This window comes from Lynx rufus, unplaced genomic scaffold (assembly GCF_022079265.1).
Source record: "Lynx rufus isolate CCGP_SWC_20201006 ecotype Redwood Valley unplaced genomic scaffold, mLynRuf1.p SCAF_1, whole genome shotgun sequence".
NCBI classification, from domain to species: Eukaryota; Metazoa; Chordata; class Mammalia; order Carnivora; family Felidae; genus Lynx; species Lynx rufus.
This window is the reverse complement of record NW_025814823.1, coordinates 112,416,185-112,441,975: the sequence shown is the minus strand read 5'-3', so window position 1 is coordinate 112,441,975 and position 25,791 is coordinate 112,416,185. Positions and strand designations below refer to the sequence as shown.

Genomic DNA, 25,791 nt, shown 5'->3' with positions numbered 1-25,791 from the left:
CTTCGTGCAGTTGCTAAGAGAACTGAAAGGGAGAAGAGCTTGAAGAACTCTTCAAAGTTCTGAAGGGACTGCATTGCAGGAGGATGTATTTTGTTCATTGCTTACTCTTCAAATGCTTTCCTTGCTCAGGTTTTGTAAAGGCTCTGTCTGTTCTTTGTTACTGATCCACTGGGAACACATCTTGGTCATTTCACAAATCACATACATTTAATACATTTTAAGAAAAGGACAGCTATTCGTCGTTCATTCACTTAACCAGCAATTCCTGAGCACTGAGTATGGACTGTGCCCTGGGAATACAATAATGAACCAGAGTCTGACATCCTATCAGTTCTCCTGGAACTCAGTCCCGCTTGGAGGAAGAGACACAAGACAGCATCATGCAGATTGCAATGACTCTAGCACATGCTAATTTCCATTTTTCCTGAGCGTCAAGATGCACGGTCTTCAGCAGGCAGTGATATCTAGCTGGAACTTAGTACCACTTTGGTATTCTTGTTACTTTCTATCGTCACTTTCATGGTTTTATTTTTGTTTTCCAGGACTTTTTTCCATTTATGTAAAACGTTAGAGTTGTTATTGCTACAGTTCTCTGGTCCATCCCTGCATGGTTAGAAGATCGCTTCCGAAGCTCTTGCTAGCACATTCACGCTCAGATTGCAATAAGGTGGTAACGACGGGTTTCAGCTACTTTTGTCTCCTGTTACCGGAAAAGCAAATGAATTCTACAGACGTTGCAACCATCAGAACACGTCACATGGCCACCTGCAGCAGTGCAGCAGAGTGACTGAAAAAGTGGGTGTTTGGCTGGGTACATTGCCATCCTGAACTAATCGAGCTTCTATTGGCAAGAAAAGGGCATCGCTACCAGACTCTGGCATGAAAGTACTTGGCACAGGCTGGCAGGCCTTTGAAACGTCTCCTTGGTGCATACACAGGGCAGGCATGGAGGCCAAGCTGCAGGAGGATCTGGGGAAGTTAGCAAGAAGCCATTTTTTTTACCTTCTTTGCTACCAAGACACCCCCTTTTTCCATAGTCCAATACCGCTCCTAAGGAACAGCATGCAATGAGAAAAGCAATATTACCACATACTCTTCCAGCAGTGGTGAGAAAATCTTATGAGTGTGTCCCACTTGCTAGTATGGCTCAAAATGCTAAGCCAGAGAATCCCCACTTTTTCAGCCTCTAGCGTGTAGAAGATAAATTTTCTTAAGCCCACACACCTCCACATACACGCCCAGAAACTAGATTTGTAACCTTACACAATCACAGTTTTTGAGTACCTGTCTTACTACTTCAAAAACTGCCTTTCACATTCACGTTTTAATTCAAGAGGCATTTAGTGATAGCTCACTGCTCCTCAAGGAGTTTTCCAAGGGCTGAGGATATAAGGGTGAACCAGACCCATGGGGGCATATATCCCAGGGGGAGAGGCAGGCAAAAAACAGAGAAGTAGGGGGGCAGCTGAAGCTGGGAGCCAGAGTTCTGGATTTGAATACAGTGTTTTGTTTTGTTTTTTCTTCCTAGCTGTGTGGCTTTGGGCGAATTACTTGCATCTCTGTGCCTCAATTTCCCCATCTACAAAAGAATGGGAATAACCATAATACTTATAGGGCTACAGTGAGACATCTTTCTGGCTCACAGTGGTTAAGAACAGCTTCATCCAAGGGCTGGGAAGCCAAGATACAGACAGTGTTCTAATCTAAGATACGAAGAAATGGGAATGGCAAATTAGTACCTACCTCATTTGGTGGCTGTAGGTACTACATGACGCAGTTCCCGTAAAGAGCTGAAAACTGTGGCTGGTATGCCGTAAGCGCTCAATACAGGTGAGCCGTTATGCTATCTCAAGCACCGAGTTTTGACTTGACAGCTGCGCAGGGTGACATAAGTTCCCTACAGACACTAAGGAATCCTCAAGACCAATCTTAACAGACACTGTGGCTACATTCTTGCTGGTACAGCTGAAGAGCTCCCTCCTTCAGACACCTGTTTAAAGAGATACTGGCACAAAAATGCCTTGTGCTAGGTGGAGAATCTGGCCCCAGGCATGAAAAACGCTGTTAAGATTTGAGAATAAAATGTAGTAAGATTAAAGTTGCAATGACTTCATCGAGCTTGAGCTTGCAAAAACCCCAACAGAGCAGCTCTCCTGCATGATTTCTCACCCTCCCGCCCCCTCCCTGGCCCCTTCATTATAATACCTGTGACTGGCTATTATATCAGCATTTCCAATAAAGTAAAAAGGGGAAAATACAGACCTGGGCTTTCATGGAAAGTATTCTAACTCTCACAACTAGAATATCTGCCTTAAAAAAAATTATGGTTTTTAGATCTTTAACTTTTCCTACAGCATCTCAGTACCCAAATTTTGAAAAGCATCTTTTCTGGGGAATGATATTTCCTAGCACAGTGTAACATAGTCTTTGCCAAGTGACTCAGTTCAATGTATATATGTATTTTTCAATGTCAAGTGGCCCAAACTTACACAGAAGAAGTGGGCACCTGGTATCAGTTTGATGTCAGGGTTTTTCCAGGTTTGCAAGAGGGAGCTTTAAATACGACTCGATTTCAAGGCAACTACAAGCCACCCTGCAGCTCCAAGTCAAGATGCTCCTGTCCGTGGTCCTTGCCTCTGCCCTGCTTCTCTGCTCTGTGGCCAGCCAGAGGTGTTCAACCTTGTCAGGGATCCATGATGTCACGTACCTCATTAACAAACTGCAGGTAAGCTGCAGAGGGGGGCGCCAGTGGGAAAGGGAACTCTTGAAAGTTTAAGTGAGGGGCCCCTGGGTGGCTCAGTCGGTTGTATGTCCTACGCTTGATGTCGGCTCAGGTCATGATCTTGGGATCGAGCCCTGCATCAGGCTCTGTGCTGGGCGTGGGGCCTGCTTGATTCTCCCTCTCCCTCTGCCTCTCTCTCGCTCTCACTTAAAAAAAGAAGAAACAAAGAAACAAAAAAATGTGGGTGAAACAAAAGGATGAAAAGCACACCACCCATTATGGGTTCTTGTTTTTCTATTTACTTTAGGAACATCCACCTTCAAAATGTGGCTGTGGCACCAACGTGAGTAAATGCTCTTTTAAGAACTTTCCAAACTTATTTTAATGTTTGCATCTGGAATCTTCACCCTGGGATTATTCTTTTGCAGGTGACCGATTGTTTGTGTCTGCCCATTCCTTCTGTAAGTACAGTAAAACAATATAATCTTGACGGTGTAATTTTAAAAAGTTTTCAAGTAAAAATAAATTGCTCGATTTGATATTTGAAATAAGAAAATGTTGCTTAATTGCAATTGTTACAGTTCAGGATTTCCTTTTAAAACCAGGCCCTTGAATTCTATACTAGATACATCACTAGTATACATTGTATTTGGTCTGCTTTTATGCCCTTTGGGAAGTTTGGACACTATTCAATACTTTAAGAAGAATCTTGTATGTCTTCTTAGATTAGTGGCCATGTGCACAATTAAATCAAACTGAAGCTGAGAATGTAACAAACGATATAGCTTATATCGTACTGCTTACTAATTTATTTCCTAAAACTCAAGGGTTGCACAACAAGGAGGTAAAATAACTTTTTTTCTTTCCTATTACAAAACCTCTCTGGGTGCTATACCTTCTCCCTCACTCCTCCCTTCCTGTCTTTTTAGCTGATTTGGGGTGGCCCTCTCATGGTTTGAATGCTGGGAGGACAGGGTGTCTAAGGTAGAGAGAAAACGAAAAGCACTTGCAGAAGGTGATTCCCCACTTTCACAAAGAGTAAGCCAGGCAGGAATTTTCTGGTTCAGGGGAGGAGGAAGGTGCCTCCTGTATTATTATCGTCCCAAGCAAGGCCTGGGAGAATCCGAACTTGTCATCCTCGCTGGGGTCAGATATTACACCCCATCAGGCTGCATCCATTACACGAGACTAGGGTAGGGGGCCCTCTGAGGAGGAACCATGCATTTGTAGCCCAGTCCCGCCCTTCAGTTTATGGTCCGTGATTTTAGCTACTGCTGAAACACTGGCTGTATTCAACTGACTCATGCCATCAGACTGGTGTGAGAAAGCTTTTCCTTTCTTTCTCCTTGGGAACCTACTATTACAAGACACGGAGCCCAGGAACATCGGTTGCATCGGAGACTAGAACGAGCTGTTTTCCAGAGTCCATCGGCTTTGTGTTCCTCTGCTGGAACATACTGGAAATCTCCAGGCAGTGACACTGTGGAAAAATGGCCTTGACTTGAAATGCTGAAAGTCCTTTCCTACATGGGGAGAGGGACCTGTCTAAAAATAATACCAGTTTAGGTTACGTTGGTTAAATTAAGGTAGTGTCTGAAAGCAAGCTCTTTGTGGTTCTTCTCAAAGTGGTCCTCAAGGTGTTTCTTTTAGTAAATTCTTTTCATTTACCAGGACGACTGCACCACACCATGCTTCCAGGAAGGGCTGTCCCAGATGACCAACTCCACGGTGCAAACAAGTTTCCCCCTGATCTTCAACCGACTAAAAAGAACCGTCAGAGACCTAAAGAGCAGCAAGTGCCAGGTGAATTTGTTTTTCCGTGTCTTCCGCTCTGGTTAGTTCTTTTTATGTGAAGGTCAATGACGACTCTAGCTAAATGAGAAACGGTGATAAAGTTGGAATTGGTAGTTCGAGGCCAATACGAGACCTGTAAGAAATGTACTCAGAATGACAAAATTAAAGTGAGATCTGCCTCTATAGCCCTGTAATTCCCCCTGGTTTAAAAAAACACTCACGGGGCGCCTGGGTGGCGCAGTCGGTTAAGCGTCCGACTTCAGCCAGGTCACGATCTCGCGGTCCGTGAGTTCGAGCCCCGCGTCAGGCTCTGGGCTGATGGCTCAGAGCCTGGAGCCTGTTTCCGATTCTGTGTCTCCCTCTCTCTCTGCCCCTCCCCAGTTCATGCTCTGTCTCTCTCTGTCCCAAAATAAATAAACGTTGAAAAAAAAGAAAATTAAAAAAAAAACAAAACACTCACACCCATGTTACCATTTACTTCTTTCCACCTATTGAATAATGAAAGAATCTGTCCTGATTGTAATAAGAAGCTGAGATTTAGAGAATCAGAGCTGTCGATTTGTTAACCCAGTGGGTGTTGTGGCCTGTAAAAAGAAGATTTTTTTTTTTCCAACTGGCTAAGAAGGTATTTAAAGGAAGGAGCACTCAAATCCAGATGGAGGCTTGCCATTTGCCTTAAGTGCCCATCAGTATGTTCTCTTTTTCTGCACGTGCCCTGGTCCCTGGAGGGAAGGGAGGACGTGAACTCTTTGGGAATTAGCAAATCCATGTGTGTCCTCAGAAGGCTAAGAGCCTTCACCCAGCTACTCAGCTGAGTTACTTACCATCAACAGCTTGTAGTTCTAAATGCTTAATATATACTGTTTCATGACAATAGCATTTCAGTAACAATTGTTGCAATTATCATTTACCACCCTCACCTCATTTGGAGGAAACAGATGCTCCGTGAGGTTAACTAACTTGCCTAAGGCTAGATACTTAAGCAGTGGCAGAGTTGAGATGGGAACTCTGGTCTACCTGATGCCAAATTCCCATTCTCGGCCATAGAGCTCTTCAGGGACCTTGGAAGGACGACCAAAAAAGGATAATAAAACGTTAGGATTCAAAGATTCCTGAGAAAAGGTTCCCTCTAATGAGATTTAGGATTATTTGATAGGTGGGGGTGGGGGGCACCCCTGAAATGGTAGCACAAAGTCAGCCATCTACACGGTCTACACGACATGCTAGCTCTGTACCTCCCCATGCATTTGCTCTATGTCTCAAGCCCTTGCTGTCTGCACACCCCACCCCACTGCACCCCTACCCTGCCTCTCACAGGGCTGCAGGCAGGGTGGTTCCTGGTCCACACTCTTTTAGTCACTCCATTAACTTTTCTCCCCACAGTTTTTTTCCTGTGAACAGCCGTGTAACCAAACTGCAACAGGCAACGTGCTGACATTCCTGAAGAGTCTCCAGGAAATTTTACAGAAAGAAAGGATGAAAGGCACAGTATGAAGATGAAATATTATTTATGCTATTTATTGAATTTAAAAGCCTCCTCTTTGAGTTGGGGCAGGTAAAAACATTAAGTAAAGCCACGATGAATCAAATTCAGTTGTAATAATGTGTTTAAAATTATTTCTGTATTTTGGAATAAATATATATGAAGAAAAAGAACACAGTCTGGTCGCTAGGTGTTTATTCACTCCTTGCTGCTCAGAAGAAAGCAAGCTACAGGGGCACCTGGGTGGCTCAGTCGGTTAGGCATCTGACTTCGGCTCAGGTGGTGATCTCACAGTTTGTGAGTTTGAGCCCCGCGTCGGGCTCTGTGCTGACAGCTCAGAGCCTGGAGCCTGCTTCGGATTCCGTCTCTCTCTCTCTCTCTCTCTCTCTCTCTCTCTCTCTCTCTCTCTCTCTGCCTTTCCCCCACTTTCTCTGTCTCTCAAAATAAATAAAGTTAAAAAAAAAAAACAAAACCCTACAAACTCCGTCAAGGGACTGAATGGGTCAAAGGCTCCTGTACTAAGACCCGTTACCCTAAACAGACTGGAAGTCCCACTAGCTGTGCCTGGGGACAGAGAAAGCACAGTTGTGAAGGGTATGTGGGGATAGTCTGGCCATTGCTATTAGGGAGGCTGAAGGCACGTCTGAGGCACCCTGTGTGTGGGCGCTGGGGGAAGGATGCTCCCTGGGCACTGCCAGGGAGTTTAGGGTCCTGAGAAGCCACGTGCATCCCTGAAATGGGAGAAGGCAGTGTGGTAAGGCCAGGAGGCAGGAGCCTACCCAGGAATGTAGGCACGTACACCCAGAACAGAGGAAAGTACTTGAAGCTCAGCCAGGGGAAGACCCGGGGAGCAGACCTCCTGACTTAGAGCACAAAGCCCAGAAAGCTTGGGATCAATACAGTCACCTGTTCACTTGCCAAAGACCTTCAGGTAAGAACCCGCCACCAGCCAGGCGGAGTGCCCGGCTGATGTGCGGAGCCTAATGGGGGGTCTACCCAAGGGATCCCTGAACCAGGTTGTTGGCTTGGCTTACAGTGTGGCTGTCTCTGATGGCAAATTCTACATGTCAGCTTGACCAGCCCGGAGGGCGCCCAGATATTTGGCTAAACATTGCTTTGGGGTGTGTCTGGAGGGCGTTTCTGGATGAGATGAGCATCCGAATTGGTAGACTGAAATGCTCTGCCCAGTGTGGGTGGGCCTCATTCAATCCCACCGAGGCCCTGAAGAAGCAGGGGAAGAATTGGCTCTCTGTCTGACAGCTTGAGCTGGGACATTCTTCTATACTCGGACTGGGACTTAAAACACATCAGCTTCCTGGCTCTCAGGCCTGTGGACGCGTATCACCACCCCAGCTGTTTTCCTGGGCCTCCAGACAGCAGCTCTTGGGGCACTTCAGCCTCCTCAATCCCATGAGCCAAATTCTTCTTATCTATCTGTATATCTATCTATCCCTCTATCTATTCAGCCTATTGGTTCTATTTCTCTGAAGGACCCTAATGTACTATCCATCTTACCTTAATACTCAACCTGCCCCCTGCCCCAGTACCCCAGATCCTGTCTTCTGTTCCACAGTACTCACTACCTTCTAAGATGCCCTCCCACTTATGACTTTACCCCGTTCGTTGTCTCTCCCTGCTCAAAGGGCAGCTCCCCGAGGGTGGAGAGCTTTGCTAGCCCACTGTTGAATCCCGGTTGCCTCTCCCGAGCCCACACTACCCCTCTACCAGAGCTGGCACTCCATAAATATTGGCCGAGGGAACGAAAGCCCTTTGAGACGCCAAAGCAGAGTACGAACTGGTCTGTAGGTCAGGAAAGTGCTCACCTGGAGAAGAGATGGTGTCCAGAAACACGCTGCAGGTGCTCAGAAAGGAGCGGTCCCTCCACAGAGCTCCAGGCAGCCTCCAAGCTTGGGGTTCACATGATCTGGCCCCTGGGGAGGGAGCCGCCTGCCAGCTGTGTGTGATGCGTTGTGGGGGAGGCCGGGTTAGGTCTTGGATTGGGATGGTCTGACAATCACAATCGCCCTCTCCCCCACTACCTGACGGGTGAGAGGATTGGGGAAGAATCTCCCGTGGGGAGTATTTTTCCAGGTACAGTCAAAATTAGAATCGTCCCCCCCACCTCATTGAGCTAAACCATCCTTGAGTACCTCCGACCACAATAATATGGAAAGTTCAGAGCATCAAAGGTTCCTCAAAGAGCTCTGCTCGGCCTTTCATCAGTCACAACGTCAAGCAATATCAGATGTGATCTGCACTTTAAACAGCCCTTGGCCAAAGGTGAGATTCTCTGATACTCTAAGTAGCCCCGGTCCCCGGAGTTGTGCAAACCTTTTAGCGATGGAGTGCCACAAATTCGGTCCTGCACCTGCAGCTGAGCCCCTCCTGCCTGGGGCAGATGCGGCGGTTTTAGCGAGGAGTGCCTAAGGTCAGCTGAGCCATTCTGCTATCTTCTGGGCTGCAGAAATGGTGCGTACACAATCATAATTATTTGTGGACATCCAATTATAATTATTTTACTTCGCACAGAAAGAAAAGTTTCTCAGTGATTTCTTTATAGTGGCATATGAAAGGGCCAAAAGTCAGATTTTCGTGGTCAAGAGGCTCTCAGAAGGAGACCACTGGTTTAGCCTTTGTCCTCAGTGCTGAAGGCTGCCAACATGTTATAGGGGACACAGACCCTGAGACAAATAGTCATCACATCTTGTTGACCCCTCTGCTTCCCCAGGTAAGTGAGCAGCATCATGTAGCACTGGTGGGGGGGTAGGCAGCACTGGGGCACAGATTCTGCCAAAGAGGATTTCTGATCATCTCCCGTAAGAGTGGGTATGAGACTTCATGTTCCATTATTACTGTTTTTTTTAAGTTTGTTTGTTTGTTTGTTTATTGAGAGAGAGAGAGAGAGAGAGTGAGAGAGAACCAGTGGGGGAGGGGCAGAGAAAGAGGGAGAGACAGAATCCCAAGCAGGATCCTCACTGACAGAGCAGAGCCCAATGTGGGGCTCGAACTCACCAACTGTGAGATCATGACCTCAGCCAAAACCAAGAGTCAGACTCTTAACAGACTGAGCCACCCAAGCACCCAACCGTTATTACTGTTTTTTACTAGCGTATTCCAATATCCTCCACATAATTTCCTCTCTAAGACCGGAAGTTCTGGGCACTAAGTGTCCTCAGCGCCTCACCCCCTTCCTGTACAGGGTTCCCAAAACTGGGATCCCGCTCCCATACACTGAGCACAGCGTCCAGGTGCGGTTGTCTGGCCTGGCTCCCTAGCTGGTCTGTGGACGCCTGTGCACATGGCACTGAGGAAAAAAGTCCATCCAGGTAATACATATATCATTATCTATTAATATTAAGCCTGTAATCAATTACTAAGCCCTTACTCTGTATGTGCTAAGCATGCATTATCTCATTTAATCCCCTAATAACCACAGGAGGTAGGGATTATTATTTCTGTTATATAAGCAAGGAAATCGAGGCTCAGAGCGGTTAAAGACATTCCCAGGGCCCTGCAGCTGGTGAGAACTAGAGCAGGACCCCTGCCCCAGCTGTCTCATCCCAAACCCAAGGCTCTCTCCTCTCTGTTCTTTTCTTATTCTGTGTATAGCAGGTGTGTTTCCTCTGACCACAGTCTGAGGGTAAAATAGATTCATAATAATATGGGACCACATGCCCTTATCCCAACACCCGAGGACCAGATTGTTTTCAGAAATTAAACTGTTTGGCCTTCTAGATGGGGAACCCATAGCTCATGAGCCATATGTTACCTAACACCCAGGACCTGGGGCAGGATTCTGCAATTAAATACATTAATATTCTGCAAAACAAACAAACAAACAAAACAACACACAGGAGTACTCAAAGCTGTCAGGTTTGGCAGTCAAATGCGTCTCAACAAATCTTGGGCTTTCAGAGCCGTTTGGATTTCAGAATTGTGATATTTCCGTAGCTCTGGCCCCACATGTAGGGGGCACCCTTTCTCAAGGGCTTATCTGGAGCCAGTCTGGGCATCTCCAGGAGGGACAGAGGCTCCTGTAGCTCCCTGGAGGGCAGCCACATGGGTCTTGGCCACAGGGCCTTCTCTCATCTCCTCCACCTGCGTTTTCTGAATGGCCTCAGACACAAGTCACACGCTGTGGTTTACAGCCTGCAGCACTGAGAGCTGCCACGTCACCAGTGCTTGTCCCACACAGGGATCATAGCAAGGACAGACAGACGCTGGTGGTTGGAGATGGTTTCAGAACAATCGGCTGCCGGAGAAGACGGGCAGAGAGATGAGCGGCAGCCCAGTGTCCCAGATTAGTCACCAGTGTAGCTTGGTGGTTTCCCTCAGCTGTTCTGCAAAAGTCATATAACCCACAGGATACACCCCTGCAGACAAGCTCAACCCAGAGTTCTCAGGGCCTGTGATGAAGTGCACAATAATTACTCTCCTGCCTGTGTCAGGAGAGTTGAGATTTATCTAAAAAGCACCTTGGAGAAAGAAGAACGAATATGTATTGAATGTACCAAGCACTCGGCTAAGCATGTTCTGTAGAATATCTAGTTGGATCTTTGAAAGAACCTCGTGAGGTAGATATAGAATTATTGTATATAATTATTCCTAGCACACAGATGGGGACACTGAGGACCAGAGAGGTTAGTATAACTCGTCCAAGGCATGCTGCTCAAAAGAAGTGAAGCCAAGGTTCCCACTCAGGTAACTGAACTCTAGGGCCATATTTACATCTAACCGACAGGAGCATGGAAGCTCTCCACAGCACCAGTAGCCTTGTCCAGGTTGGCCGGGCCCAGGCAGAGTTGTTTCCAGAATATTCTAGTCCAGGGCACACTGATGCTGACCAAACGAAGCCCAGAGGTTACTGGTCTTGACCAATCCCCATCCATCCGTCCCTTTATTTGCACATCCAACCAATTTGAAGCAGGAAGATACTGTGAAGAAGGCTCAACTGTTCCATTCCATTCCTAGCCTGCTTTCCTCACCTACCCCAGACCAAGGCCTCTCTTCCTCTGCAAAGGGAGCCCTCGGCAGAAACATAAGGCCACTCACCCACTTAAAGTGTACATTTCAGCGGTTTGTAGTGTAGTTACAGGGCTGTGTGACCATCACCGCTATCTAATTCCAGCACACTTTCATCACCCCCCAAAAAAACCCTGCACTCATTAGCGGCCATTCTCCATTCTCCCTTCTTCCGGCCTAATCAACTAATAATCTTTCTTCTCTGTGAATTTGCCTCTTCTGGATTTTTCCTATAAGTGGAATCATATGTATTCTTCTCTAACTGGCTCCTTTCACTTCGTATGATGTTTTCATTCATGTCATAGCATATATTAACACTTCGTTTCCTTATTGCTAAATAATATTCTGTTGCGTGGATACACTGCATTTTATTGATCCACTCGTTAGTTGACAGACGTTTGGGTTGATTCCACTTTTTGGCCATTATGAATAATGCTGCTATGAATATTCATGTAAAGGCTTTGGTGACTCCATATGTTTTCATTTCTTGTGGGCACCTAGGAGTGGAACTGTTAGGTCATATGGTAATTCTGACTGGTAATATGGTAAAACTACCAAACTGTTTTCCAAAGTGGCTGCACCATTTGACATTTCCAGCAGCGGGGTGTGAGGGTTCCAATTTCTCCACATTCTTGTCAATACTAGCTATTTTCTATCTTTTCAACGATAGCCTTCCCTGCATCTATGAGGTGATATCTTATTATGGCTTTGATTTACATTTCCCTAATAACCACAGACACATCTTTTCATATGCTCCCTGGCCACTTGTATATCCTCTTGGGAGAAATGTCTATTTAAATACTTGGCCCATGTTTATATTGGGTTACTTGCTTTTTATTGTTAAATTTAAGAGTTGTTTATATGTTTTGGAAATAAGTCCCTTATCTGAATTAAGATCTGCAATATTTTCTCCCATTTTGCGGGTGGTTGTTTTATTTTAATGATGGTATCATTTGTAGCAACAAACGTTTTTAATTGTAGCCCAATTTGTCTATATTTGATTTTGTCACTTATGCTTTTGGTATTCTAAGAAACCTTTGCTAAATGCAAGGTCATAAAGATTTATTACTATATTTCCTTCCATGAGTTTTATAGCTTTAACTCTCACATCTACGTCTGTGACCCATCTTGAGTTAATTTTCATATATTGTGTGCAGTAAGGGTCCAATTAAATTTTTTTTTTTTTGTATGTGGATGTACAGTTGTCCCAATACCACTCACTGAGAAGACTATTCTTTTCTCCATTGAATTGTCTTGGCACCCTTGGGAAAAATCAATTGATCGTAAATCTAAGGGTTTCTTTCCGGACTCTCACTTGTATCCCATTGATGTACACATCTATCATAATGCCAGAACTACACTCTCTTGATTACTGTAGTCTTAGGGAAGTGTTGGTCTTCCAATCTTATTGTCAAGTTCATTTCAGCTATTCTCAGTCCTCTGCATTTCCATATGAATTTTAGGACTAGCTTTATTATGCACCCCTTTTCCCCCCCAAAAAAAGCCAGGTGAGATTTTGGGAGGGGTTAAACTACACCTGCAGAACAATTAGGGGAGTCTTAATATCTTAACAATATTTAGTCTTCTGGCCCATGACATCGAATACTTTCCCATTTGCCTAGATCTTTAAAATTTTTTCAGCAAGGTTTTGTAGTTTTCAGTGTGTCTTACACTTCTTCTGCTAAAATATGCCTAGTTATTTCATCTTTCAGGTGGTATTACAAATGGAATTGTTTTCTTAATTTCATTGTTGGAATGTTTATTGTTAGGGCATAGAAATACCACTGACTTCTGTCATTGATCTTGTATCCTAAAATCTTGCTGAACATGGTTATTGGTTTTAATATTTTTTCAATGGATCCCTTACAGTTTTCTATGTACAAAATCCTATCATCTGCACGGGGGGTGGTTTAGTTCTCCTTTTCCAACTTTGATGCCTTTTATTTCATTTCATGCTTAATGATCCTGGATAGAACCACCATACAATGTTGAATAAAAGTGGCAAGAGCAGACATCCTTGTCTTGTTCCTGATCTTGGTGGGAAAGCATCTAGCCTTTTACCACTGAGTGTGACGTTGGCTGTGGACTTTTCATAGATAGCCTGCACCAGGTTGAGGAAATTCCTTTCTATTCTATTTGTGGAGCATTTTTTATCACAAACAAGTATTAGACAGACACTGGAGAGGAGAGGACGACAGCAGACACTGGTGAGTACTGTGCCCACAGTGGAGCCATGGAACGGTGGTGGCAGGACTCCGGGGAGGGGTGAGGACCTGAGAGTGGAGGGCTCTGGATTTCTTGTCCTGGGAGATAGCACGCTGAAAAGAGAATGCCACCTGCCATCTAGCACATGGTGTGGCATAGACAGCCCCAAAGGTGGGTCTAACACAGGCCCCCGAGTTCTGATGGAGAAGCCAAGACTTTCCACAGGACAGAGAGAGGCCCGAGGCTTGGTAGATGTGGCATGCAAGGACTGTGAGGGCAGGACCAGAGAGGAACAAAGAGGCTTCCACAGAAGCCACCACGGAGGGAAGGCCACACTTAGGACTAGACAGGAAGAAGATACGCTGGACTAGACCAGCATAAGACGGAGCGCCTTCCAAGAGCCAGGAGCCTCTCTCTGTACCCCAAGCTGCCAAACCTAAAGTCATCCCAAAGAGAGGGAGGAGAAGGAGAAAACCCTGAACTGACTACCCTCAACTTGGGAGCTTCTGAGTTGTCCGTGAAAATGGCAAAATTACTTTGTGATAGAATGGAGGCCTGGAAAAAAACTAAACTTAAAGAAAAATTTTAAAAGCTCCGTTTATGTGTTGTACACACAAGGGTGTGGGGGAATCATTCAGCTAACGGCTGTGAGGCAGGCAGTGAGCACAGGTCCCGGACTCAACACAAACGTAACCTGTAGGGACGTCTTCAGAATATATGGATGTGGAGGGAGAGACCGACCTGGTCTGCACTGCTGGGAGGCAGGAGGCACAGGAGCTGGGGATGGGTCCTATGACTGGCAGGAGTGACTGACCCCAGAGCATGCTGGCCCCTCCCCACTCTTAGCCAGAGGAGAGAAGCAGCAATTTTCTGGATGGTTTTTCTACCTCCTGGGAACTCATGGGCTGGACTCCTCTGCTGGACCAAATGCTTCCTGGAAACCCCTTTGATGGGAGCCTGGCAGCAAGGGGAACTGGAAGTCAGCAGGTTGGAGGGCTTGCATCGGTGATTAATCAGACATCCCAGGCATCAGAAGAACCACAGCAGTGTCTGTATCCACCCTGACCTATGCATGGGCATTGGATGTCCATGGGGAAGTCTAAAGGCCTAGAGGCCAGGCATCTGTAGCATTTAGAGTTTGAGCTATAGAAACGAGGCCCAAGGAACACCACTGCAACCACCCTGTGTTGCAAACAACCCAGACTCACAGACAAGAAGGCAAGTCAAAACCAGAAACCAGAAAAATCACACAAGCATTCCCCTCCTCTGCCTTCTTTAACTCCTGTTAGTGTGAGTGTGTGTGTGTGTGTGTGTGTGTGTGTGTGTTTTATTTTACAGTTTACAAAACCCTGTTTGCATTTGATTCTTACTAAAGCCCTGGAAGGCAAATAATGGGGACCTATTGTTAATTCTCCCACTTTACAGATGAGATAACTGAGGCCCCGAGGGGCCAAAAGTTTGCCAAGATCACGAAGGAAGGTAGCCAATGACAGATTGGACCTGGAACCTAAAGTATATTTCTCCCTAGTCCGAAGTTCATTCCACCACAGAGAAGAAGAAGGACCACAACAAGGGAGATGGTGAGATCCAGAAAACCAGAAGAGAAGTGTCATGGAGTTCAGATGCTCTCACCACTGAGGACCATGGTCACAAGCTACCAGAAGCTGACATCTGTGGAGGCTTTTCTTGACCTCTGCTGCCACCAAGTGGTGATTCTGCAGTTTATCAGCCAAGAGAACCATTGGGGGACTGTTTTTTTGCACAGCAGTGGGAGGGAACAGAGAAATCAAGGAAGACACTTTCAAAGGGGAAAGAAAAATAATCTAAGGATGTTTTCCCCACTGGGATGTAAGTTAAGAATGGCAAATAGATTAATCTGTGCGCCAGTTCTGACTGACTGGTGATGGCTGCCCAGGGTCCTAAGCTGAGGATTCTGAAGTAGCATTCGGCTCATCAGGAAAAGCCTCTACGACTGATTAGGGATGCGTGTCGTAGGCACAAAAGTGAGAGAGGGGTCATGAACACAGGCCACAGGACAGCAAAAGAACAATGGACTTCCTACATGGTTCTAGTGAGAGAGAACATTTAGAATAATGAAACCATTCTGGAAACCAGGCTGTGGACAAAGTACTTTGTTTTGTTTTGTTCTCCGTGTGGAAATAAGGCCCAGAGAACGCCCATCCCAGCACGCTCACTAACACCACTCTGAGGCGCCCCGTCAGCAAGTGCCACCAGAGTCAGGTGCCCTCCTTGCCCACCGGAGGCAGCAGGGCATAAAGAAGCATGACGGCCATCCTTGGTTTCTCCTCTCACCTGTGTGGAGCGGGTTCTTTGGGCCAGCACCATCTATAGAGATCTAAACAGAGGGAAGAACGAGAGTGGCCAGTATCCTGTGGAAGCCAGGCAGAAGCATCTGATTCGGTAATGACCTGAAGAGGTCTTCAGTGTTTTTATTTGGAAACATGCAGACAGTTGAGCTCCTCCATGAGCTCCCAGTGAGTGCAACAGCAGGCATGGGGACAGGGCCGATTTTATCCTGCTTTGTATTGGGGCCAGTGGAGATCGGAAAGAGCTGGTGGTCAGTCAGTGGTCCAATGGTCCAACAGTTCCTTCCCAGGCAGCAGCTGAGTGGCCGCAGCTGGGAGGTAAGGAGCAGAGTCCTCAGGAAAGAAGGGATTCTGAGGTGGGCGCCGATGGCTGAGGGCCCACCTGACCCACAGCACGGGTGGAAGAGAGGCCTTCTTTCTCTTAAGTTCACTACTGAGGAGTCTAGAGATGCCATGCCTCCAGCACCAACTTGTAGCACAAAGAGGCTCTGGTCAGATGACACCAGCTCTGGCCAGGTGACGCTGGCCCTAGGGGAAAAGGATGAAAAATAAGGCTTTCATCAAACCCAAGTTATCAAGCAGGATCTAAGGGTCAACAATCCGTTGGGAAAACTGTGTATATGAAGCAAGAGTTGGCAGGGCATCACCATGAGGGCAGATGTGAAGGGCTAGGAAGTTGTCTGAGGTCATCTATAAATGCTCAAAAAAAGGTATTACAGGAAGAATGTATCTTATTTCCTGGGAAATGGACTTTCCAGGATTTAAAGGTAGATCCATGAGGTGTGGAGCAAGAATGTCAAGTCAGGAGGCAGACCAGCATTATTCCAGGAAGCTTCTGGGATAGGAGATCCTGGTGGGATGGTGGGGATGGCCCAGCTGGACTCATGGGCTTCCAACAAACCTAAGAGCTGACTTTCTGACCAGGGTTGGGACCCCACTTCTACCACCCAGGGTCATCTTTCTCATGTTGTCTGAGTCTGGTACTCCCTGAGAACAGGTCAAACTAGCCGCATCCCAAACAATGACCTCATGCCCCACTTACTGGATTTGCCATGGTCCTTGGTTCACTCGTGTGTGTGAATTGGGGGAGAGGATAAATGAAAGTGAAGTGTTCCTCCTCCGTGGGAGTTGGTGGGGGCTGAGGGAGAGCTCTGCCCCTGCCCCTGCTTGTTGGAAGGAGGCCGTAGGTACTGTGGTTTGGACACTGCTCCGGTGGAGTGTAGACAATGGAAACCATTCCATGCCATCCTACCACCTGCACCCAGGGACTCAAGATGGGCACCCTCCTGCCACCGATTAGGGACCGTAGGGCTCTGCGGTTCTCTAACATACACCACCTCTCACTCTGCCCCCAGTCTAGACCACAAGGGAGGCAGTGGTTTCCAAGTCTTCAAAGAGTAGATGCTACTGCTGCTGCCTAGAGGACCTGCCCATGATCTCAGAGCTACTCAGCAAATTCAAATCCAGGGCTTGATAAAGGACCTTGGGGCTGTTAGGTTAGAGTAGGAAGTTGAAACAAACTGAAGGCTTGTTCAAGATGAGGCTCCAGAAAAGTCGTTGGGAAACCCCTTCTTCCACCAGGGGGGCCACAGCCTCCTGTCTCACTCCAGCAGAGGCAAGGCTGACACACATCTGTGCCTCTTGTACCGTGAGAGTACTTCCGGAAAGGGCGGCTTCCAACTGGGGTGGTCGCTGCTCTGAAAGGCTAAATCCAGGATGATCAGAATTTGGCTTGCTAGGAACTTCTTCCTTCCTCCAGAAGTAGCCAACCACCAGGGCGGTCACAAGTTGCCGGGTGTGACAGCTCGGGCAAGCGTCCAGCCACTCTGGGATCTGCCAGGTCTTGGCACAAAAACCACCTTGCTGCTGAATATTTAATGACATGGAAAAAATGGTCTTGAACTATTAAATGGGAAGGATGAGTTACAAAATATTGCAGAAAATAGGTTATTTTCTTGTGTTCTGTTTGTATTTTCTATTTTTTTCTGCAATAAAGAGGCACGGATTTTATGATAGGATTTTTTTTTTTTTGAAAGCTATTTTCACCTGTTCAAGGTGGAGAGCAGCTGATATCTGAGCAAAGCTTTAAGAACCAGGCCGTTCTTCTTCCTCGCCCTGGACAAAACCCACTCAAGACGTTTAATTATGCAAAATGTGTTACTACTCTTTTCCTTTTGTAAGAGAGAGCCAAAAGCCGGGAGAGCTGTGAATGTGGATGCTTTAGTGAAAAGCTAAATCATCTGATGAAGCCGGCATTCTAAGGCTTGTCCTGGGCTCAGTCTCATCGGCCTGATCCATCACACCCTTCCCCTGGGTCTAGGGTCTGGGCCCGTCCACGAACGCTAGCAGGCCTCTGCTGGCCCAGGGAAGGCAGCAGAGAGGACTGCGAGACCTTTCTGACAAAAGCCATCCTTCTTGAGAGAATTCGTAGTCGCCAAGGCTGAAGCAAAATGGTTTCTTGTTGACTAGAAAATTCAGTGACTCGTTCCACCTTGTCTTCTCAGCTCTGCAGGACACCAGTGTGGAGCCAGAGAAGGAGAAACAGGGAGGAAAAGAAGGGGAGGAGCTGAGGGGACGCTGGCACTTGATTGCCCGTCTTCTCAGTGATGTTTCTGAGGGGCCATCTGGGTGTCGGGCTCCGCGTGAGGCACCAGTGACACAGAGGCGGAGACACAGTGGCAGCTCTCCCAGGACTGCACGCTGGCTGAGGAGTGAGGAGAGTCATCAGCAGGTATGATGAAAGGGGATGTGGTAGGGGCTGAGAAGGGGCTGTTAGGGAGCGCCTACAGCAGGCACAACTCATCTTAGCGGAGGCATCGGGGCAGGCTTCCTGGAGGAAGAGATTTCTTGACCAAAGCCCAGATGACAGAGAGGAGTTGGTAAAGCCAAGGACAAGAGGAAGGGTGTGACAAAAGGGGGTCAGGCAGGGACAGCATGTGCAAAGATCCAGAGGCAAGAGTGAGAAAATTATTTTAGGGTGCTGGTGATGACGGGTTAAGGACTAATGCTTTACCTAAAGGGCAATGGGGAGCCACAGAGGGCATGTGACTAAGGGAGTCACTTGGTCAGGTTTCTTTTTTTAGATCCCTTGGGCTGTAGTGATCTTTCTGCAATGAGAGCGGGAGAAAGAAAGAGGGGGGAGGCAGGGAACAAGGACAGAGGCTGTCCTCCAGGGCTGTGGGAGCCCGTCGCTGGCTCTCAGACTCACGATCTGAGTCCAGTAGGAAGATGGAGAGATGGTGCCCTGTGGCAGGGGGTGGACACTCTAACTTAAGGCCTCACTTCTGGGCCTGGGCCACTGAATTTGTATAATAAAGTGAAACACACTTCCCTTCAAGGGTTGTTGAAGCTGCTGGATGGGAAAACAGATGGGCGAGCTTACTATAAACAGGGAAATTCTGTGCCCATCTCAGTTCGTGAGCACCCAGCTCACCACCAGTCACAGGCGAGCATTTCAGAAGGGCTTTTTGATGACAAGAAGGTTGGCCACTGTAGCCCCAGAACTCACACGGATCAGAGAGGAAACAAATGGCAGGGATGTTTCAGAAAGTCACAACGTGTTCATGGCAAAGAAGACAGTGTCAAGCTCCCAGGAGGTACAACGGGCTGGGAAGGAAGCACACTGACCTGGCGCTCAGGGGCTAGTCACGGCGTGGTCCCCGCGGATTGCCTGCAGCGAGAACTCATACCCGAGGAACATGGCGGCGCTCATGGGGAAGCCGCGCACAGCGTTCACAGTGATGCCTCTGAAAAACACCTTTGGCAGAAGGTAACGTTATCACAGGGGACTGACCTGGACCCTCTGCAGGTGAATAGAGAGGCTGGGGATGCTGCCCACTTGTCCCAGGCTGGACCCCACAGAGCCCAAAGGGCCCTTACAAGCCAAAACCACCCTGGATGCCCCCTAGTCACGGTCCTGTCTCAACCCATGTCACCTCTGATGGGGTTTCTCCTCCCAGGCCTGGTACACATACAGCTAAATACTGTGGGCAAGCTGCTGACCATGAACACCCACATACACTTGTTTAATTGCTGCTATTTCTCATGTATGTACCCTCACACATGTGCGCGCGCGCGCGCACACACACACACACACACACACACACACACACACAAAATTCTCTGGAACCTGGAAATCCGAGCTCTGCACTCCACTCACTCTGCAATGGTAGACAGAGCACCCAGTCAGGACCAACCATTTTGACAGGATGTCCCTCAAGGGGCAGAGTGGGGAAGAACTCAGGCCATACTTTTCAGACACTAGGCATGAAGTCGAGACACAGCTTTGCCATTTAATAGTTCTTGCTTGGGCAAGTAGTAAAGTCTCTAGAACTCAACTTCCCAGCTATAAAATGGGGGTAATAATACTAATGACTTGATATGGCTGTTGAGGGAATAAATGAGAAGCTCTTAAAGCGCTTGTACAGTACCTGCCATGGACCTGTTGACTATCTCCATCATCATCATCATCATCATCATCATCATCATCATCATCAGTAGCCATCTTTACACAGGGTGGCACTCAACCTTAGATCATTAGTACAAGTGTGGAGGAGTCCTGGCCTGGCCTGTACTGATGAGCTGCTTAACTCAGCCTTTTATACAAGAACAGGGTATTTGTATTCCATCCCTAGGGCATATGATAAGATACTTCACTTCCTCCCTGAATCTTCCCATTGAGTAGATCTGATCAGTGTGATGTAGTTCCAGCCCTTGCCCAGTTTAAAACCTCCTGGGGGCGGGGAGATAGGCCCCATTTGGGAATAATTACAATATAATCTAGAATGTGATGAGAACAGCTAAGGGATTTGGTGAGGCGTGCGGTGGGGAGGAGTGGTCCTTAAATGTCTTCCCTAGACAACACATCTAAAGGAAGCCCTACTCAAATGTAAAGGACCCAAGAACCGTCAAGCCTATGATATAAACCTGTTATCTGACCCCTGTATATTTACCAAGTGTAATAAATAGAACTGATACTGTAATTTTATGGAAGGAGAAATCCAGCCCTTTTATATTTCCCCAGTTTTCTCAGCTGTCAGGCACTGTGGTTTCAGGGTAGGTACAGGCCTCTGTCATTGGTCAGGATGTCAGGATGTCTTTCTGCAGGAGAGGCACCTGCACCTTGGCCTTCCATGGCAGCCTGCAAGATGTAGCTTGGTTGTGAAGGGGAGAGAATGGCTTCTGTGAACTTGGGGGAAGCTTTGACCCTCACAGAGAAGGGAGATGACGGACAAGGACCCCCACAGGTAAGCAAGTGGCTCAGCCAAACCCTGGAGTGATGCAGGCATAAGGCAAGGAGGACCCTTTAACATCAGGGCTGCTCTTTGACGTCTAACCTTTCTGGAATTCCCCAAGCTCACCCACAGTGACTGAATAACAGCAAGGAACTGGCTCGAGCTCCGAGAGGAAAATTCCATGCTGGGTGCAACAGACATTCCCCTGTGGGCCTGGGCTTGACTCTGTTCTGTGAGGCTGAGCCAGGCAGGGCCCAGCTTGGAATGTGGCTCTCCTCTCCCACAGTGCTGGGCCCTGAGGGAACCATGGGACTCTTCAGACATATGGACATGACCTCCCTCCAGCAGCCGTGGGGTGCTCTGCTGTAAGGCCCGAAGATGGCAAAGCACACACCTGGTGGCTTTTATCCCAAGCTTTCTGAATACAAAACCACCAGACTGAGTCCTCATGAAGCCTCAATAGTTCCACACTGCCCAGTGTCAAGTCTACACCCTTTTCTGGCCTGCCAAGACCCCTTTGCTCTGGCCCTGCACTTTATCTGGGCTGCCTCTTATACCTGACATTCTGGGTAGGTTAACAGCCTGTCATTCCTCTAAGGAGCCAGCTCTTTCCCACCACTGGGTATCTTCTGCTCCCTCTGCTGGAATGTTCCCCAAACCTGGCTATACCTCTAGCAGTCTTCCCATGGGCACTCCAAGCTGGACTGTGGCCCGTTGTCTTCTGTGCACTCAGTATCTCTGCTGTCACAGCACTTCTCACACTGTCCCTAACCACCCATAATTTGTCTGTACCCCCATTAATAATTCCAGTCAGGGCAGTGAGAGCGGGCCTAGGGTGTGGTTTGCCTCAGAACTTATCATCTATACTCCAGCATCTACACCTCGGGACCCCCAGCATCTATACTTTGGAACCCTCAGCATCCATACCTTGGAGCCCCAATCTACACCTTGGAACCCCCATAATCTATACCTAAGAATGCTCAGCATCCACACCTTGGAACCCTCAGCATCTACACCTTGGAACTCCCAGCGTCAAATGCTTTTCTTGGCCCAGAGGGTCTGTTATAAGTCTCACTAAATGAATCAGTGGATGGATGAATGGATGGATGGACACACGAATGAACGAACAAATTCCTTGTTGTGAAAAGGAAACAGTTCCAAGCTGAAAGAGGGCTGGTGGTGGTAGCCGTAGTGAGGGATTCCTAGAGTGGAGGGAGGGTTCCAGTCCCCGGATGGCAGAACCAAAGGGCAATCAACTCTGGTGCCTCAGGAAACTTCTCTTCCTACAAATATTCCTCTCCACCTCTCCTTAGGGAGGCATAGAGACTGCCTAAATATTCCTCCTCCACCTCTCTCAATCCACTATCACAACCCCCCTCAACAACAGCCCTCTCTGTGCAGCTCAAAGATGCCAAGTCACTCCTCTGGCCTCCTTATTTCAGATGGTAGCTCTCCAAGTGTGAGCAACAGCCCATGTGGCCCATGACGATCATTACAGCAGGCAGAGTAGACCCAAAAGTCTACTTCCAGAGCTTTCTTTTTTGATTTGGGAATGCCCCCTAAGTCCTAGACTTCTAATTCCCTCTATCAAAAAGGGAATGCTTTACTGGTAGTCATTAAGTGAGTTACAAAGAACTACCAGATATGGGTACCGTCATCATTATTTTACTCCATTCTAATTCTTTATTTTCACTGAGTTCTTCTTCCATGGTAAAATGGGAACAGGCTGGCTTACCATGCCTCAGTGAGTGGGAGTAAAAACTATTTGGGAGTGGGTGGCCCATAGAGCCAGTGCTACAGCCATCTGTCACTGGGGACACCCCTTAGGCCCCAGGAAAAGTCATTCCTCTTGCTGCCAGAAATCTGGTTGTGAGACAACCCAACTGTCCAGAACTGTGTGGGATGTTTTCTTCATGTTACGATTTCTGTTTATATGCAAACACATAATACAAACATATATAAATATACCTATCCACATATATTCTCACACTGGCTGTGACTATTTTTGGGATATATTGTAAGAAACTCATAACAGTGATTATCTTTGAGAGAAGACTGAAGACCAAGGAGGGACATTTAGACAGTATATCATCTTTTACCTTTTGAAGCTTCCTATGTTCATATATTATTCATTTTTAAAATGAAATAAAAAAAATTAAAAAAATTAATTTCAGTCAATGAGTGGTTAATCAAGCTAAATACAGCTGCCTCTGTTTAAAACCTGTCTCTGAATATAAACTGAACCAAATGCTACTGAGATTAAGAAATCTATAATCTGACCTCAGTTGCCTTCCCAGACTTTGTTTTTAACAGAGCACAGTAATTTTTGGAGGAAATAATATCAGCAATATATTTAGCCTCTATAGACTTTATAGAATTATAACATTACTATTTTGATACATTAACTTGAATTTTTTGAAACATTAATAATAGCAGACAAAGTATCTCAAATAAAGAAGCATCCTATGCGAATGTCTCTTATGTGTCCCTCTGTAGTTGACTGAATCACAAACTGTGCTTCTACTAAAATAATACAAAAGACAAGTGAGGTGAGGATTCTAGGAAGGTGACAGAATAGGAAATGCCAGCCAACTCTTTCCTTACTTAGATAAAATTTGCACTGATGGAATCTGTCTGATGTAACTTTTTTGAAATTCTACAGTTTGGTGAATCCTTACAACTTCCAGGAGAAGGTTTGCACAGTAAATATGGTTAAGTGCAGCCAATTTTAGCTCTTAGCAAGGTAGCAGCTACCCCTCCCTCACCCCCCAGACCTGTGGCAGGCAGCTGGATGTATGCTGGAGGAGCAACCTGCACACATAGCTTTTGGAAGCCAGAGTGGGCAATAAGGACCCTGTTCTCCAAATATTAGAGATCTATGTTTTGATCACTGACTGCTGTTTCTGATCACAGAGGTGTAAACAGGGAGGTAGTCATTATTGTTTCACTGATGCAAACCCTTCCTCCTCTGGCTGATGACCCTTTCCCCCTTGGTTTTTCTCTTTTTCTTCTTTGGGAGATAGACATTAAAGACTATGACATTAAAAAGGAACTGCATGTAGGGGGAAAATTAGAAAGTAACCGTGCATACCCAGAGAAAGGCTCAGAAAAGACCTGAGAAGACCTCGAGTTTACATTTCAGGCTGATCTTTGGCATAGAGACCGCCTAAAACAATTACAAAAATGTAACAGTCAACAAAAATAATAACAAAAGACACCAAATCTGATTTCCAGAGTTAACCCATTATTAGATTCAAATGTCAGGTTTCCAATAAAAAATAACAAGGCCTCAAAGGAAACAGGAAAGTATGGTCCATTTAAAGAAGAAGAAAAAATAAGTCAAGAGACATTGTCCCTGAAAAAGACCTGACAGCAGATTTACATGACAAAGACTTTAGAGCAAGGGTCTTAAAGATGCTTGAAGACTACACGAAAATGTGGAGAGAACCAAGAAAATAATATATGAACAAAAACAAAAACATCAATATGAAATAGAAAACCCAGAAAAAAACCACAAAAATTCTGCAGCTGAAAATACAATAACTGGAATGAAAAATTCACAATAAGGATTCAAAGGTATATTTGAGCAGGCAGAAAAAAGAATCAGCAAACTTAAAAATAAGACAACGGAAATTATTGAGTTTGAGAAATAGAAACAAGATTGAAGAAAAGTGAAAACAGCCTAAGGGATCTGTGGGAAACTATCAAACAAACCAATACATGCATTGTGGACATCCCAGAAGGCAAAAGGAGACAGGGGTAGAGAATATTTGGAGTAATAAAGGCTAAAAACTTACTTAATAAATGCCAAAAACTTCCTAAATTACTTCCTAAAAACTTCTTAAATTTGATGAAAGACATGAATATAAACATCAAAGAAGCTTAACCAACTCCAAGCAAAATAAACTTAAGGAGATCCAAGCCAAGACACATTATAATCAAACTTTTAAAAACAGGAAGATAGAAGGAACTCATTACATACAAAGAATCCTCAGTAAGTTTACCAGCAGATTATTAATTAGAAACTTGAAAGACAAGAAGGCAGTAGGTCAACGTATTCAGTGTTAAAAGAAGAAAAAACAGTCAATCAAGAATCCTATATCCAGCAAAACTATCCTTCAAGACTGAGGGAGAAATTAAGACATTCCCAGATAAACAAAAGCTGAAGGAGTTCATTATCACAAGACCTACCCTGCAAGAAATGTTCAAAGGTGTCCTGGAGAGTGAAATGAAATGGCACTAGAGAGTAACTTGAAGCTGTATGAAGATATAAAGACCTCAATAAAAGTAAATACATAGAGTAATGTCAGTATCATGGCAGTACAAGACGTCCCTGTGTTGACCCCACCTCAACAACAAAAACTGGACATCCATCCACAAAGACAGGTGCCTCTGAGGGAGTCATGGGATCCAGGATCACATGTCAAGTACCCCAGAGTCCTGTCCCTCTGTGTATCAGGTACTAGGCAGACAGACCTCAGTACTGCCAGTGGAACCTGCAGCAGCCTATGTATGACCTGGCTCCAGCCCCCTCAGTTGCTGTCTGGGAGCACCTGGAGAACACTGCCTTGGTTAGTCACCTACTGACGAGAGCCTTTGTGGAAGTCCAGGTTTCCAGAGAAGTTCCAGCACTCCACTGAAGCCAAATATACATATATATATATACATACACGTATATATACATACATGTATACATATATACACACATATATATACATATATGTATATATATGTGAGTATATGTGTGTATATATGTGTGTGTGTGTCTGTGTATGCATACATATACATGTACATGTAGATGTATGTGCAGACAAAAGAGGCTTTGTGGAAGTCCAGGTTTCCAGAGAAGTTCCAGTACTCCACTGAAGCAAAAAAAAAAAATTATCTATCCATCCACATACATACACGTACATATATACATATATACGTATGCATATATTTGGGGATGCGACACATATAAGCAAAGACCCAATGCTCAGTAGTGACATTTGCACTAATTAAACT

At 46.1% G+C, this 25,791-nt stretch overlaps 2 protein-coding genes across 2 annotated transcripts in view; one reads left to right on the top strand and one right to left on the bottom strand.

Annotated features, from left to right (window-relative positions):
• The first annotated feature begins 2,611 nt into the window (after positions 1-2,611).
• IL9 (interleukin 9) lies at positions 2,612-6,010 on the top strand. The gene is made up of 5 exons (XM_047096805.1): positions 2,612-2,725; positions 3,030-3,065; positions 3,151-3,183; positions 4,394-4,525; positions 5,900-6,010. Exons 1-5 carry the CDS (start codon positions 2,612-2,614, stop codon positions 6,008-6,010), a joined length of 426 nt encoding a protein of 141 aa, XP_046952761.1.
• A 9,664-nt stretch (positions 6,011-15,674) lies between these two features.
• Positions 15,675-25,791, bottom strand: part of SLC25A48 (solute carrier family 25 member 48) — a 51,049-nt gene continuing 40,932 nt past the window's right edge. The window contains exons 9-10 of the mRNA XM_047076101.1: positions 19,181-19,310; positions 15,675-16,081 (exon numbers count right to left, since the gene is read on the bottom strand). Of these exons, the coding sequence (XP_046932057.1) occupies positions 19,188-19,310 (123 nt within the window). The 3' untranslated portion in view covers positions 15,675-16,081; positions 19,181-19,187. The remainder of the gene's footprint in view (positions 16,082-19,180; positions 19,311-25,791) is intronic.